Source organism: Musca domestica, unplaced genomic scaffold, assembly GCF_030504385.1.
Source record: "Musca domestica strain aabys unplaced genomic scaffold, Musca_domestica.polishedcontigs.V.1.1 29, whole genome shotgun sequence".
NCBI lineage: Eukaryota > Metazoa > Arthropoda > Insecta > Diptera > Muscidae > Musca > Musca domestica.
Window position 1 is genome coordinate 4,137,485 of NW_026712296.1, and position 16,438 is coordinate 4,153,922.

General features: G+C 34.2%; 1 protein-coding gene across 1 annotated transcript; it reads right to left on the reverse strand.

The window, feature by feature from the left end:
• Positions 1-3,189: 3,189 nt before the first annotated feature.
• On the reverse strand, positions 3,190-3,706 carry LOC101898699 (endocuticle structural glycoprotein SgAbd-2). The gene has a single exon (XM_020037318.2). The coding sequence runs from the start codon at positions 3,655-3,657 to the stop codon at positions 3,310-3,312; it is 348 nt and encodes a 115-aa protein (XP_019892877.1). The 5' UTR covers positions 3,658-3,706; the 3' UTR covers positions 3,190-3,309.
• Between the last annotated feature and the right edge of the window lie 12,732 nt (positions 3,707-16,438).

Genomic DNA, 16,438 nt, shown 5'->3' on the forward strand with positions numbered 1-16,438 from the left:
AAAGTGGAAAAATAGCATACTTTAAAATGGCCATAACTCCTTAAATATTGACATTTCGGGGTTTTTAGCTATAATTTGTGATCTCCTTTTGAAAGAGGAAAAATAGCATACTTTAAAATTGTCGTAACTCCTTAAATATTGTCATTTCGGGATTTTTAGCTATATTTTGTGATCACTTTTTGAAGGAGGAAAAATAGCATACTTTAAAATGGCCATAACTCGGTAAATATTGACTTTTCGGGGTTTTTAGCCATAATTTGTGATCACTTTTTGAAAGAGGAAAAATAGCATACTTTAAAATGGCCATAACTCCGGGGTTTTTAGCTATAATTTGTGATCACTTTTTGAAAGTGGCATACTTTAAAATGGCCATAACTCCTTAAATATTGACATTTCGGGGTTTTTAGCTATAATTTGTGATCACTTTTTGAAAGAGGAAAAATAGCATACTTTAAAATGGTCATAACTCCTTAAATATTGTCATTTCGGGGGTTTTAGCTATATTTTGTGATCACTTTTTGAAAGAGGAAAAATAGCATACTTTAAAATGGACATAACTCCTTAAATATTGACATTTCGGGGTTTTTTAGCTATAATTTGTGATCACTTTTTGAAAGAGGAAAAATAGCATACTTTAAAATGGCCATAACTCCTTAAATATTGACATTTCGGGGTTTTTAGCTATAATTTGTGATCACTTTTTGAAAGAGGAAAAATAGCATACTTTAAATGGCCATAACTCCTTAAATATTGACATTTCGGGGTTTTTAGCTATAATTTGTGATCACTTTTTGAAAGAGGAAAAATAGCATACTTTAAAATGGCCATAACTTCTTAAATATTGACATTTCGGGGTGTTTAGCTATAATTTGTGATCACTTTTTGAAAGAAGAAAAATAGCATACTTTAAAATGGACATAACTCCTTAAATATTGACATTTCGGGATTTTTAGCTATTATTTTGATCACTTTTTGAAAGAGGAAAATAGTATACTTTAAAATGGCCATAACTCCTTAAATATTGACATTTCGGGATTTTTAGCCATAATTTGTGATCACTTTTTGAAAGAGGAAAAAAAGCATACCTCAAAATGGCCATAACTCCTTAAATATTGACATTTCGGGGTTTTTAGCTATAATTTGTGATCACTTTTTGAAAAATTAAAAAGCATACTTTAATATGGCTATAACTCTCTAAGTAGTGGCATTTCGTGGTTTATAGCTATAATTTGTGATCTCCTTTTGGAAGAGGAAAAATAGCATATCTTAAAATGGCCATAACTCCTTAAATATTGACATTTCGGGGTTTTTAGCTATATTTTGTGATCACTTTTTGAAAGAGGAAAAAAAGCTTACTTTAAAATGGCCATAACTCGGTAAATATTGGCATTTCGAGGTTTTTAGCTACAATTTGTGATCACTTTTTGAGAGAGGAAAAATGGCATACTTTAAAATGGCCATAACTCCTTAAATATTGACATTTCCGTGTTTTTAACTATAATTTGAGATCACTTTTTGAGACACGTACTTTAAAATGGCCATAACTCCTTAAATATTGACAATTCTGGGTTTTTAGCTATAATTTGTAATCACTTTATGAAGGAGGAAAAATAGCATACCTTAAAATGGCCATAACTCCTTAAATATTGACATTTCGGAGTTTTTAGTTTCTATTATATTTTTTATACAAAACAATACACACACACAAAATGTGTATATATTTTGATAGAATAAGGTCCTAAAAAGAAAAAAATTGTATTTAGGGGGTAGCTGTGTTCCACCTTCTGTAATTATGCCATGTTACTTACCATATTGGGTACAAGATTCCACTCAGGTTTGAGCTCAAGCCAGTATTATAAACCTTTTTTTGTCCTAGTTCGCTTACTTTTTTTACTGCCCCTACCTGCTTTATAAAAGGTTTTGCATTGTGTTCGGGATCTAATTACAAAGCTATCACCACAAACTTAAGGTGAGAATACATAAAAGGATTGACTGTCTTAAGTTATGGCGAGAGGTAATCTCTGTGGATGGGACGTTTTCATAGCAGGGTAGCCGCTAGGTGTAGCCTGTTTCTTGATAAGGAGATATTTATCTATATCAAAATGTTAAAGGTGAGTTCGAGATAAAATTTAGGGATATATAGTAGCTTTATACCTTGTTAGACATATTTCAGGTTCTTCATAACAAATAAACCCTATTTAGTTGGATTAAGACCGATATGATTTTTATACCCTCCACCATAGTATAGAGGGTATATTAAGTTTGTCCTTCCGTTTGAAACACCTCGAAATATACATTTTAGACCCCACAAAGTATATATATTCTTGATCAGCATAAAATTCTATGTCGATTAGCGATGTCCGTCCGTCTGTGGAAATCACTCTAGCTTCCGAACGAATTGAAGTAGATTGATAAAATTTTACTCAAATGTATGTTACTTCTGCTGGACTTTTGGTATTGAAAATGGACCTTGTAGGTCCACGTTTTGGCATAGTCCCCATATAACGGTACCTCCCCTTATTCCGTATTTTGATGATTTTAGCGACATTATTCACCGGAATTGTTTCAAATTTCGTATTTGATGTTCGTAATGGATGCTACAGCCTATGATAGGAGATTATCTGTGTAGGTCAACGTCTACGTATAGCCCCCTAAACGGCACCTCCCCATATTCGGTATTTTTAAGATTTTAACAGAATTTTTAACGGTTTTTATTGTTTTTGAGAATTGCTAAACTCGTTCCAAATGGTGGAGGGTATTCAAAGTTCGGCCCGGTCGAACTTACAGCTTTTTTACTTGTTCTACTTTATTTTGTCAACCGAAATGTCCCAGAATTGCAAGAACCACACCTCATCCGACGAACCATAGCCAGCATACTGACAGCGCTACTCGAGGACACACATTTGCAGTTTTCCGTTTTTCTAATAAAACCCCGGTTTATGCATACCCAGTTCTGCATTCCCCGTAATTTACCTTGTCAAATTTAACTTCATTGAAAGCCATCTTCCATTTCTGGTTTGTGTACTGACACGGGATTTATAAATAAGCATTTCGATAATTATATGCCAAAGATATAATTTTGAAAAAAAAAATTTGAAAACATATGATTTTACAAGGTTACCTTCTTAATTTTTTCATGCAAACACCATTCTCAATGGGAGATCAAAGCCAGTAATTCTTTTCTTTGGAAATATATTTTATTTATTTTTTTTTTTTCTTAAAATCAAGCTATTATACAATTAATACAAAAATTTCACTATTTTATAACAAAAACATATCTACACAATAACATTTAACTATTCGCAGCAATTACTTTGTTGACAACTGGACCTTTGGGAAAGGATGTGTTTCGATATATTCCAATGATCTCAAAATATAGTCGGGAATTGGAGGTGGTGTGGGTAAGTGTTCACCCTGTGGTTGATAACCATTCTCATCGGCCGTGTAAGTCAATTGGATGGGTTCACCTTCAGGTGAGGTATAGGAAAACTTTCCGGTTGCCGATTCAGCACCGATACCGTTTTCGCCATAATTAATGCCGTTCGAAGATTCATACTCAAATGTGTAACTACCATCTGGATTCACAACGTTGACATATTTTAAAGTTTCCGCAGTTTCATCGGCTGGGTTGGCTGGTGCAGAAAGACCCAAGGCCATGATAGATGATAATACAATGATCTGTAGAAAATAAAAGAAAATTATGAAATCCATATTAATTGATTTGAAATGAATTGGAAGATGAAAAATAAGAACTTACAAATTTCAACATTTTTTTTTGGTTGTTTGAGTTTTGAGGCTTATCGAGTTGCGATGTTTGTTTACTACTGACGATTTGTTGAATTTATAGCAAGGGTTTTATGGCGCCAGAATCTCACTGTTTTCGATTTGTTTCTATTTGGCTTTGTCGAGGGTTTTAACCAGTTATTTGTTTATTTTTGGATATCTTTTGACTATAGCAAAGCATTAATTTGTCATTTGTTCATGCGTTTTTGGTGATTTTTTTCCATTTTTTTAATTTTGACAGCTTCATTGACTTTGTTGTTGTCGTTGGAGTGAGTATTTTTATATGTAAATGCCTTTAATATGTGCGTTTGTGTGTTTAGTGGTCTAGTTCAAGCCACATTGGAAGTTAATCATCATTTGAAATATTCGTTTGCATCGTCACAATTATCTCTGGCGAAGAACGAATATTTGCCGGTTTTATGTTATGTGCAGAATGTTGATTAAATGGAAAAGATGAGACATTTGTTGCGATTTATTTAAGGTAAATTAAATAAGGAAATTGTATTGAAATTAGATGTTTGGAAAAAAATAATATCCATTAACTAGTATGTTTACATACATATTACTTCTTTGTTTCTGTCAAGATAAGAAACATGACTTTACTAGACAAGGATATTGAGTTTTTTGACAGTATAAACAAGTAAAAAAGCAGCTAGGTTTGGCCGGGCCGAACTTTTAATACCCTCCACCATTTTGAAGGATCTTGAATAATGTAAAAAAAAATTGTCGAAAAATACCGCTTGAATGAAAACCGTTATATGGGGGATATACGAAGACGTGGACTTGCATAAATATTTTTTTCATAGGCTGTAGTATCGATTTCGAACTTTAAATACGAAATTTGAAACAATTCCGGTGAAAAATGTTGCTAATATCATCAAAATACCGGATAAAGGGAGGTACCGTTATTTGTGGGCTATACGAAGACGTGGACCTGCATAATTATTTTTTTTCATAGGCTGTAGTATCGATTCCGAACTTAAGCTGGGAATACATAAAGCGCTTATTTGGCTGGCTTAAGTCATCGGCTGGCTTCTTCGGAAATGAACAAAGGAGCCTAGGGCCAAATTCGAACAACCTAAAACTCCTTTGTTCATCTACGAAGAAGCCAGCCGATGACTTTAGCCAGCCAAATATGCGCATTATGTATTTCCAGCCTTAAAATACGAAATTTGAAACAATTCAGGTGAAAAATGTTGCTAATATCATCAAAATACCAAATATTGGGATTTACCCTTATAAGGGGGATATACGATATCGTGGACCTATATAGACAATTCTCTTCCAGGTGGTAAAGTACTCGGAAGGAACTCTTTGTGTGGATTTTCAGACAATTATATTGAAAAACATGGCTACAATCATCGAAATACCGAATATCGGGAGGTACCGTTATGTGGGCTATGCGAAGACGTGGACCTGCTCAGTACTCAGAAGGAACTTATTGGATGATTTTCAGACAATAACATTGAAAAATGTGTCTAAAATCATAAAAATACCGAATAAGGGGGTACCGTTATATGGGGCCATACGATATTGTTGACCGATATAGCCCATCATCGAACTTGATCTGCCAGCACACAAATAACTGATCTGTGCAAAATTTCCTATTTTAATTCTGGGGTGATTACAACTGACGGACAATTTTACGCTGATAAAGAATACTTTGTTGGGTCTGAAATTATTATTTCGATGATATAAAAACGGAATGACGAACTTAATATACCCTCCATACCAAGAATACAGGTAGATGCATTAACGATAGAGAACATCGATATTTTTAAAATGATTTTTCAAAAATAAGTAGATTTTAATAAGTTTTCTTATACGACACCAATCGGAGGTTGTAATGATATGTATTTTTCAAAAACTTTTAGAAATTTAAAAAATGTTTCATTCAAAAAGTTCAATATAAAAATAGTTTTGACAATTCATTGTCCCAGCAGCTGAGTCGATGCGACTATCTACATTCTTCTGCCATGCTCTTTCTTTTCGAAGAAGTCAGCGGATGACCTAGGGTGAGAATACATAAAACGATTTTTTGACTGCCTTAGGTCATCGGCTGGCTTCTTCGGAAAAGAACACGGGAGCGCAAATCGAACTAAGTCAACCTAAAACTCCTTTGTTCCTCTACGAAGAAGCCAGCCGTTGACTTAAGCCAGTCAAAAAATAGTTTTATGTATTCTCACCCTAGGTCATCCGCTGACTTCTTCGAAAAAGAACAAATTCGTTTTAGGTTGACTTAGTTCAATTACAGCGTTTTATGTATTCTCACCTTTAAACCAGCAAAAAATACGTTTATATATTCTCACCTTAAACCTCCTTTAACTCAACAAAGACATAAGTAGCTTCAAGTCTTCGCATGACATATTTTGTGACATATTTTAAAGGGATACCAGAGCCGCACTTGAATCCTACTACCGTCGTTTTCCTTACAATTTGACATTAATATGTCTAGCCATGATGCCAAGCTGTTTATGTACCCCACCTTAAATTCATGTTTATGTAAAAAGCAAATATGTACTTCACCCGTCTATTTCAAAGAACAAAGGAGGTTTAGGTTGTCTTAGTTCCATTTAGTCCGTTGTTTAATCTTCTTCACTCAATGCTTTTTTGTTCTTTTTCGAAGAAGCCGACGAAAAAGCGTTTTATGTATCCTCACCTTTAAGGTGCAAGGTTATAAAGAGTTTTTACTGGCTTTTCGACACATACATTTACATGACGTATATACAGGTAATTTCCAGTTGAAATCAACTCGATTTAACAAGTCTAAACGTACTTGTAGTTTCCCAATTGGTCTGTTCCAAAACCAGTAATAATAATAATTTACTAGTTTTGCACGGTTGCCAGGGTCGATTAATACGAGCGGAGAGCGACCATCGGCTGTTTTGGTGGCCCACATCTTCACCATGGTCGGCGCTTGAGTTCTGGTGGGCAATCGAAGGTGCATATTTTCAGCTGACCTCTTTAGCAAGCACACACGATCATTTTGTTTGTTTACAAACTGCTGGACAACGAATGTTTCTCATCGGAGAAAACCAAATTCGGCAGTTCACCATTCGCGGTCAAGCGAAGTCTATTTTCTTTTTGTTGCGGTGTAAGTTCTTGCACTTTTTGGAATTTTAATGGCTTTATCTCGAGCTCATTTTTCATTATTTGTCGAATAGAATATTGCGATGTGTTTAGCTCACGAGTCATTTTTCGGCCACTGCGACGCGGTTTCGATCAAGTCGCCTCTTTTTTTCTGGAAAATTCTCACCAAAATGCTCTTGTACGCTTTTAAACAATATAATGAGATGTCATTGGAATAATTTTAACAGCTGTCCTATGAGTGGCTTAGAAATGACAGCAGTCTGAAGTTAGCTTGCAGTTTTTTCATCTCACCCTGTACTACATCATTTCATCAGTACAAATAAATTTATTAATTGTACTGAGGGAATTTACGAAAGATAAATAACAAAATCCAGCAAGAAAACAGCTTATTGGCAAAAAATATGATTAACTAACTAACCTAGTATTGTTGTTTTAGTATCGTAACAAAAAAGACGTTGAATTATTCAAAGAAAAACCATGAAATTAAACCAGATGCTCATACATATATGCTTATACGTATATACAGTTGAATATGTTTATACAAACAGACATATAAAGAAAATGTAGCGTGAATTCTAAAGTATCCGAGACAATTAACTGCGTTAGAATTAATATAAAATTTGTCAAAACGTATTTTATTGACCTGGCAAGTATTATTTGGTTGCTATATTTAAATTGCTAATTTTGTTTCAATGAATAAACTAATAAATCTCTACTTGACTTAAGAGGTATTCTTGATATGCAAATTCAAAATTTTGATTAAAAAAAAAACAGTAGCAAATTTATTTCAGCCATGAAAGTAAAAGTAAAATGAATTAATCAATGACTTCTCTCTTGATAACCATTCAGCAGAACTCAATAAATGACATTCGTTGGCTTGCGAAACGATAATTTATATTGAGTTTGATAATATCTGATATATTTATGATAATATCTTTGGCATCCATATATTTCGGAGAGAATCCTTTTATTTCATCCAAATTATAGTTACTAAGGACATTTAGATTATAGTATTTATGCTCGCTAGCATTTCTGCCTCTTTAAGTGAGAATACATAAAACGCTTTTTTGACTATTGTAAGTCATTGGCTGACTTCTTCGTAGAATCGCCGGTCATAAAGCAGAAGAGTTAGTCAATGCCTCTACTCTTCTACCGAATTCGATAAGAATCAATCATTAGAAGACACGTTTATCCTCAACTAAGCCCATATAAGGTCGATCAAAAAACCCATCTTGTTCGTTTGTTTTTTTGCTGTCAAAAAATCATAATTGTGATCTGAATGATTTAAAGAAAGTTAGATTACAAGTTTATTGGCATATTGTTGTCTAGAGTAGTCTTCTTGTAGACCTTCACAGACCACAGATGGAATACGATTTAAACACATCGAATCAAACGGCGCCCTGGGCTATTGAAAACAAATGGGCATTTTGCAATCCACTTTATTTAGTTGTGTTGCCTATTAACATTTATGGTGGTTTGACCAGCTAGGTCTCTCTATCAGACAATTTTCCATATAGAAGCTTGTGAGGCTGTATCATTTTTTTAAAGGAGATCACCTTCTAGATTCATGTCCACGACTAGACTAGTGCCCTATAATGTTTCGAATCATAAATCATATTTAAACAAATATAAAACTATGTTTTTAATGAGTCACGACCTATTAGCAAGTCCTACTAATTATAAGCCGAATAGCAATGAAATCAAAATTGTGTGTGTTTTTTATTTGTTTATAATCATTGAAAATAATATATTGTATATGTTTATTAATATATGTAAATTATAAAAAAGTCTTTAGTTGGATCAGCTACCCCAAATGTGGCCAATCTAAATACACACATAAATGGGAATGATTGATATTTATGGTTTTGGTATGCAAAAATCACTCGAATAACAATAAATATGTCTTTCAAATGTGATCATTGCTTTGTTTTGGAAATGAATTAATCGCGACTTGGTAGTTTTGACTATAGGTCAAAGCTTATCTTATCAATATCTTTAGTTATTCGTTTTTAGTATTTGGCACCCGCAACAACATACATTTATTTACATCAGAGACTTTTATGGATTTGTAATAAATTTGACGGGGAAATTGCAGTTCTCCTCCACAAAATCTTAGACAAACTCTCAGTCATGGGGGAGAAATTAACGATCATCTTGGCAATTCCTCAAATACATACGACGTGATGTTATGAATTGTATAATTTTGACGAAAGCAAAATTACAAACATATGACTGCATGATAGTATCTTCTTAATTTGACCAAGCTACAAATCATAAGATTGCGTGTTCAGTACCAGCAGCAGACAAAAATGTGGTCAAGTTTATTCTGAAGCCAATTGTTCGGTAATGTTAAGGTGAGAATACATAAGAGGCATTTTAGGCAGCCTTAAATCATCGACCAGATTGTTACAGAGTGAGATAAAAACAAGTTAAAAAGCAGTAAGTTCGGCCGGGCCGAACTTTGAATACCCTCCACCATTTGGAACAAATTTGGAAATTTTCAAAGAATAAAGTCCTTAAAAAATCTGTTAAAATTTTAAAAATACGCAATATAGCCGTTATATTGGGGTCTATACGACGTGGACCTACATAGGCCTTGTTTGACATAAGCCATTACCATATTCAAATTCGAAACTTGAAATAAACGGTGAATAATGTAGCTAAAATCATCAAAATATCGTATATAGGGAGGTACCGTTATATCGGAGCTGTGCGAAGACCTGGACCAGCATAGACAATTTTCTGTCACATACTGTAGTTTCCATTACGAACTCTAAATACGTAATTTGAAACAATTCCGATGAATAATGTCGCTAAAATCAACAAAATACCGAATATCGCGAGGTACCTTGGTATGGGGGCTATACGAAGACGTGGACCTACACAGATTATTTTCTGTCTTAGGCTGTAGTATCCATTACGAACCTCAAATGCCAAATTTGAAACAATTCCGGTGAATAATGTCGCTAAAATCATCAAAATTCCGAATATCGGGAGGTAGCGTTATATGGGGGCTATATGATAACTTAGACCTACATGGCCCATTTACGAACTTAACCTGCCTACTGGCAAAATATACATGTGTGCAAAATTTTAGCCTTCTATCTCAATTTGTTCGAAAGATAGCGTGATTACAACAGACAGACACACAGACAGACAGACGGACATGGCTAAATCGTCTTAGAATTTTACGCTGATCAAGAATCTATATACTTTGTTGGGTCTGACATGAGTATTTCGAGGAGTTACAAACGGAATGACAAAATTAATATACCCTCCATAGTATGGTGGAGGGTATAAAAACTGCAACAAAGGCAAACGCCATAATTTTTACATTTTTATACCCTCCACCAAAAAAAGTATGGAGGGTATATTAAGTTCGTCATTCCGTTTGTAACTCATCGAAATAATCATTTTAAACCCAACAAAGTATATATTCTTGATTAGCGTAAAATTCTAAGACGATTTAGCCCTGTCCGTCTGTCTGATAGGAAGCTGTCGAATTAAGATAGGAAGCTAAAATTTTGTACAGATCTCTCTTTTGTCTGCAGGCAGGTCAAGTTCGAAGATGGGGTATATCGGTCCACGATATTGTATATCCCCCATATAACGGTACCCCCAATATTTGGTATTTTGATGATTTCATCCACATTTTTTAATGGAATTGTCTGAAATTCCACAAAAGGAGAACCTTGTGGGCATTTTACCCCCTTAAAAACGAATTGTCTATATAGGTCCACGATATCGTATATCCCCCATATAACTGTACCCTCCGATATTCGGTATTTTGATGATGTTAGCCACATTTTTCAATGGAATTGTCTTAAAATCCACGAAAGTAGTTCCTTGTGAGTACTTCACCCCCTGAGAGAGAATTGTCTATACAGGTCCACGATATCGTATATCCCCCATATAACGGTACCCCCCGATTTTCGGTATTTTTATGATTTTATCCACATTTTTTATCGGAATTGTCTAAAAATCCACACAAGGAGTTCCTTGTGGGTACTTTATACCTCGACAGAGAATTATCTATATAGGTCCACGATATCGTATAGCACTTATATAACGGTACCCCCGATATTCGGTATTTTGATGTTTTTAGCCATATTTTCCAATCGTATTGTCTAAAAATCCACACACGGAGTACTTTGTGAGTACATTTCCATTGGGAAATGTCGCTAAAATCATCAAAATCCCGAATATCGGGGGTACCGTTATATGGGGGATATACGATATTGTGGGCCTATATAGACAAATACCTTTCAGGGGTAAAAGTGCTCACAAAGAAATCCTTGTGTGGATTTTCAGAGAATACCATTGGAATATATAGCTAAAATCATCAAAATACCGAATAACGGGTGTACCGTTATATGGGGGATACACGATATCGTGGACCGATATAGCCCATCTTCGAACTGCAGACAAAAGAGAGATCTGTGCAAAATTTTAGCTTCCTATCTTAATTCGTTTAGACTGTAGCGTGATTACAACAGACGGTCAGACGGACGGACAGGGCTAAATCGTCTTAGAATTTTACGCTGATCAAGAATATATGTACTTTGTTGGGACTAAAATGATTATTTCCATGAGTTACAAACGGAATGGCGAACTTACTATACCCTCCATACAATGTATGGTGGAGGGTATGAAAATTAAAATCGATTGTTAGCAGTTCCTTACCTTGATTTCATTGTACCATGGTACCGATTATATCAAACATTTTATTATGTTCACTTCTTTACTTAATTCTATATATTACAGGAAATGGATGCGCTTTAATGTATGCTATTGATTTCTGAATATAATCAGGTATTGGCGGTGGAGTTGGTAAATGATCACCAATAGGGTGATAACCATTTTCGTCGGCTGTGTACTTTAATTTAATGTCTTCTCCTTCGGGGGAACGATATGAATAAGAGCCAGATACATGGGAACCTCCGAATCCCATTTCGCTTAACCGAATACTATTTGTGGTTTCAAAGGCGTAGTTATAACGACCATCAGGATATATTTTGTTGACAACATATCGAGGACGAGCGCTCACATCTGCAATACTTTTTTGCACTAACAAAACCATCGTAAATACTATAAAAGTATGAAATGAGGACTGCGAAGAAAAAAAAACTTGTTTGAGATATTTTTGTTCGAATTTATGAAACTGTTACCTTACGGCGGTTTTTAACATTTTCCTTCGGGGTTTTAACAAATGGAATGAAGTTTGGTGACTGTTCTAATTTAGTTTCGAGCGCATGTGACAGCTTTTATATTCTGCATTGGAATTTTGAATATGAGAAATGAGTTCAAATACCACCAGGCGGATTTGCATAAGTTTCGAAATTTATTAAGAAGATATATTCTTCTAGCTTTAATGGTCATAATCTACTTTAAGGATTAAATAGACAATATATTTGAAAGCAATACTTAATTATGAATGGAAAGCTACTGTTTCAATTCTTCAAATCTACTATTATCAATTTAAATTCATATTCGGAAACAATATTACCTGTTGTTCTTCCCACACAATGTTTTGAAACTATTTCATTGAAAAAGTATTCTAAGACAAACAGGTTGTCACCAAAATATAAATTCCGTAACTTTATCGAAAGGCTGCTGTTTTACACATTTCAGTGAATATTTTTATTTATTATAATAGCCTCAAATAGAATGATATTCAAAAGCGAAACTTGAAAATAAATCGGTGAATAATATAGCTAAAATCATCAAAATACCGAAAATCGGGAGGTACCGTTATGGTTGGGCCATATGAGGACCTGCACAGACAATTTTACGAACTTCAATTACCAAATTTAAAACAATTCCCGTGAATAATGTCGCAAAAATCATCAAAATATCAAAAATCGGGAGGTACCGTTATATGAGGGCTATACTAAGACGTGGACCTGCTCTGACAATTTTCTGTCACAGGCTGTAGTATCTGTTACGAATTTCAAATACCACATTTGAAACAATTCCGGTGAATAATGTCGCTAAAATCATCAAAATACCGAATATTGGGAGGTTTGGTTATATGAGGGCTATACGAAGACGTGGACCTGCACAGATAATTTTCTGTTTTAGGCTGTAGTATTACGAACTTCAAATACCAAATTCCGGTGAATAATGTCGCTAATATCATCGAAATACCGAATATCGGGAGGTACCGTTATATATCGGCTATACCAAAACGTGGACCGATATATCTAATTTTCAATACCAACAATCCTAGACATAATAAAAATTGTTCTGCACAATTTTGAAGCTTCTTAGTAGATTCTTGCAGGTTTTGGAAGAAACCATAAATATTTAAAAAAAATTCGACTTGACATTGCCGTATTTTTACAAATTTTAATGTTTCTGTTAAAGGGAGGATATTGTTACATCTTCATGGTTAAATATAGATTTATCCTCGATTTTTGCCAAAGTTCACGTTAGCTAAGAGCAATTTTAAAGAATCTTATAACAATGGGTCATTGAGTGTGTCTTTTCAGTCGATTGCTTTAACCATTGTTACTGGATGTTGCAATTTTCACAAAAAATTAAAATATTCCAAATGCGCAAAATCGAAACAAAGATGTATTTATGACTAAAATAAAACTTATAGAAAATCTGAATTCACTGTTTATATCGCTATGTCTATTTTAAATCATACCTATTAACAGTTCTGTCTATGGACTGATACTTTGTTGCAAATCCATTTATCTACATTTGCTTAATTGAAAGTGGCCTTTATATTTTTGATTAACTTAAAAGACATGAAAAGAGAGCCCCTCAATTAATTAATCAATAAATACTAGTATAGTACGCATGCTGAACTGCGCACCACAATCAAAATATTTATTGTAGTTCGCGACAGTCATGGTTTTTTAACGCATACCATATCCACACATTCGTGCATTCGTTCTATTTGGACGATACAAAACAAAGGATACGGAACGTCACATGCTCAGTTGCTGAAAGTATATCGTCGCAAAAGGAACTGGTTTGCATACAACTAAATACCGTAAGGATACTTTTTTAAGCTAGAGATTTTAATTTTTCTGCACACACACGCACACATGGACACAAAACAACTGCATGCAGGCGACATAAATACAGGCGTAGTATACCTAACAACACAACTGAAATGGAATAACAACAACGCATCGCAAGCTGTAAAGCGTGAGTACCGGGAGCATGTTTTTCACGAAAACAAAAACCGAAAAATAATGGTGGTTGCTCATTGCGCTCGTGGGGGATGTACTAGGTGAGGGTAGTGGCTAGAGTTGAATGAATAACAAAACAGCTGGGAAATTAATATAACACAGTGGTCCAATATGGAAACAAAAACTTCATGTTTTCGTGAATTTTATCTGTAAAAGTTATATAAAATGATGGGCTAAATACGTCATTTCGAATGACATTCCAATTACGTCAAATAAATGGTGGATTTTCATAAAACCGATCATTCCTAAACATGGAAAATGAAATTGTGTCGAGGTTTCTTATTTACTGCACAGTTGTGTAGCTAGGTAGAAGAATACAGGTGGTTGCATCAACACTCGCGATATGTCAATATGTCAAAAATATTTAAAAATATCTGTAAAAAAATTTTCTTGTATGATGCCGTTCAGAGGTAGGTATGATACGTCATTTTCAACAAAATTTCACTAATTTAAATAATTTTTTATTCCAAATTTTTAATTTAAAAATCCACATTTTGACAGTTCATTGTCTCAGCAGCTGTGTCCATGCCATGTCCATGTATTCTTCTACCATGGAAGATATCATGCATGGTACAATTAAGAAGGCAAAGTGATGCAATCATATGTTTACATTTTTTTCAAAAATAGACGTATGACAACAACTCTTTGTCAAAATCTGTACTAAAAATGCCATTGTATATACAAAAATCAGAGGTGGGAACCTGTTTTCAATTCAGTGAAAATTTGACAAGCTAAATTACAGAAAGTTCAGAGATGGGTATGCTTATTTGAAATCACTTTACCTTCTTAATTTTACCATGATATCATGTAGAAAAATACAAGTAGTCTTCTAGTTTTGCAATTTTTTGTCCGATATCATAAAGCGAACATCGGTTATTGAAGTAAAAACGTTTGTCTTCTTGCAGTTCTGGAACATACCTAATGTACAAAAAATAAAGGAAGGATTATAATGCATCTTCAAATGTATTATCGTGATAATACACATAATAATTTAAGTTTTTTTGCTATTGTTCGAATGTAAAATGTAAAGAACGCGATTGCGGATGCATTTGCAACTTTGATGGGTTTTTTCGTAAAAAAAGGAGCGTAGGGTGAGCAAGTATGAATTATAGGCAGAAATTGAACTAATTCAACCTAAAACTTCCTTGCTATTTAACGAAGAAGCCAGCTGATGACTTAAACCAGTCAAAAAAGCGTTTTATGTTATCTCACCTTTAGTATAATGGATCTAACTCATTTGCTAAATCGGATTTGATAACTCTCTTCTAAAGTACTCGATCTTATCATTTACGGACGTCGTCTATTATTTTCGGCGTACCCATGATCCAAGTATATGGTCACCATTCCAGCTCAGGGGGAAAATAAAATAAAATTTGTAAAAATTGTTGAAAAATTCATATCATATCAACCTCCGATTGGTGTCGTATAACATAACTAATAAAAATATACTTATTTCAAAAAAAAATTAAAATTTTTTATATATCAATGTTCCCAAGCGTTGATGCATCTACCTGTATTCTTCTACCATGCAGCAGAGCCGTTATACATACAAAAATTGCCAACAAACATATTATGCTAGGAACACAATTGGAGCGAACGACGAATTTCGCCCTACGCGGCGACAAAATGAGCCGCGAAAATTCGTCGTATGGAACACAATACCGACGAAATTATAAAACAGCTGATGAAGTTGTTTACTTTTTGTTCATTTGTTGACTACAATGAATTATACAAGAACACATAATTCTTTACGTTCTCTATTATAATTTCACTTATGTCCATCTTCTCTATTATAAATTCACTGATATCCATCTTCACTCAGGCGCAAGTACACAAATAAATAAACAAATTAATTATGTTTTTTTTTTATACGAGTAACAGATAGTAGAGTGACCATAACAAATTTTAAAGTAAAAAGTAACTTTATTTACTAAAACACATAAAATTCGTACAAGTATGGCCACCTTGTACTGTTTTGTTCGCCGGTCGCCGGCGTATGAAATAGAAATAAAGCTAATTGAGTTCGCGGCGACCGACGAAATTTTCGCCGGTGCCGTGATTGTGTGCACTTCCATATACACATATGTGTTTTATTTTTGACGACGAACATACGCCGCGAAAAAATTCGTCGTTCGCTCCAATTGTGTTCCTAGCATTAGACACAAAACTCTTCTGTCAAGGCGAAAATATATATTTTCGCCTCAAGCATGTATTTTGACATTTCATCTGATAAAATAACAGCTGTTTTTATATTAATTCGCTCGAAGGAAGACCTTATAATTGTTCCATATACTAAGAAGACGAATTGTATTTATTTAGTTTGTCCATGGTAGAGCTGCTGGGACAATGAAGTGTCAAAC

Excerpts from the sequence above, each read along its gene's own strand:
- LOC101898699 (XM_020037318.2), bottom strand. The coding sequence starts at position 3,657 with ATGGCCTTGGGTCTTTCTGCACCAGCCAACCCAGCCGATGAAACTGCG.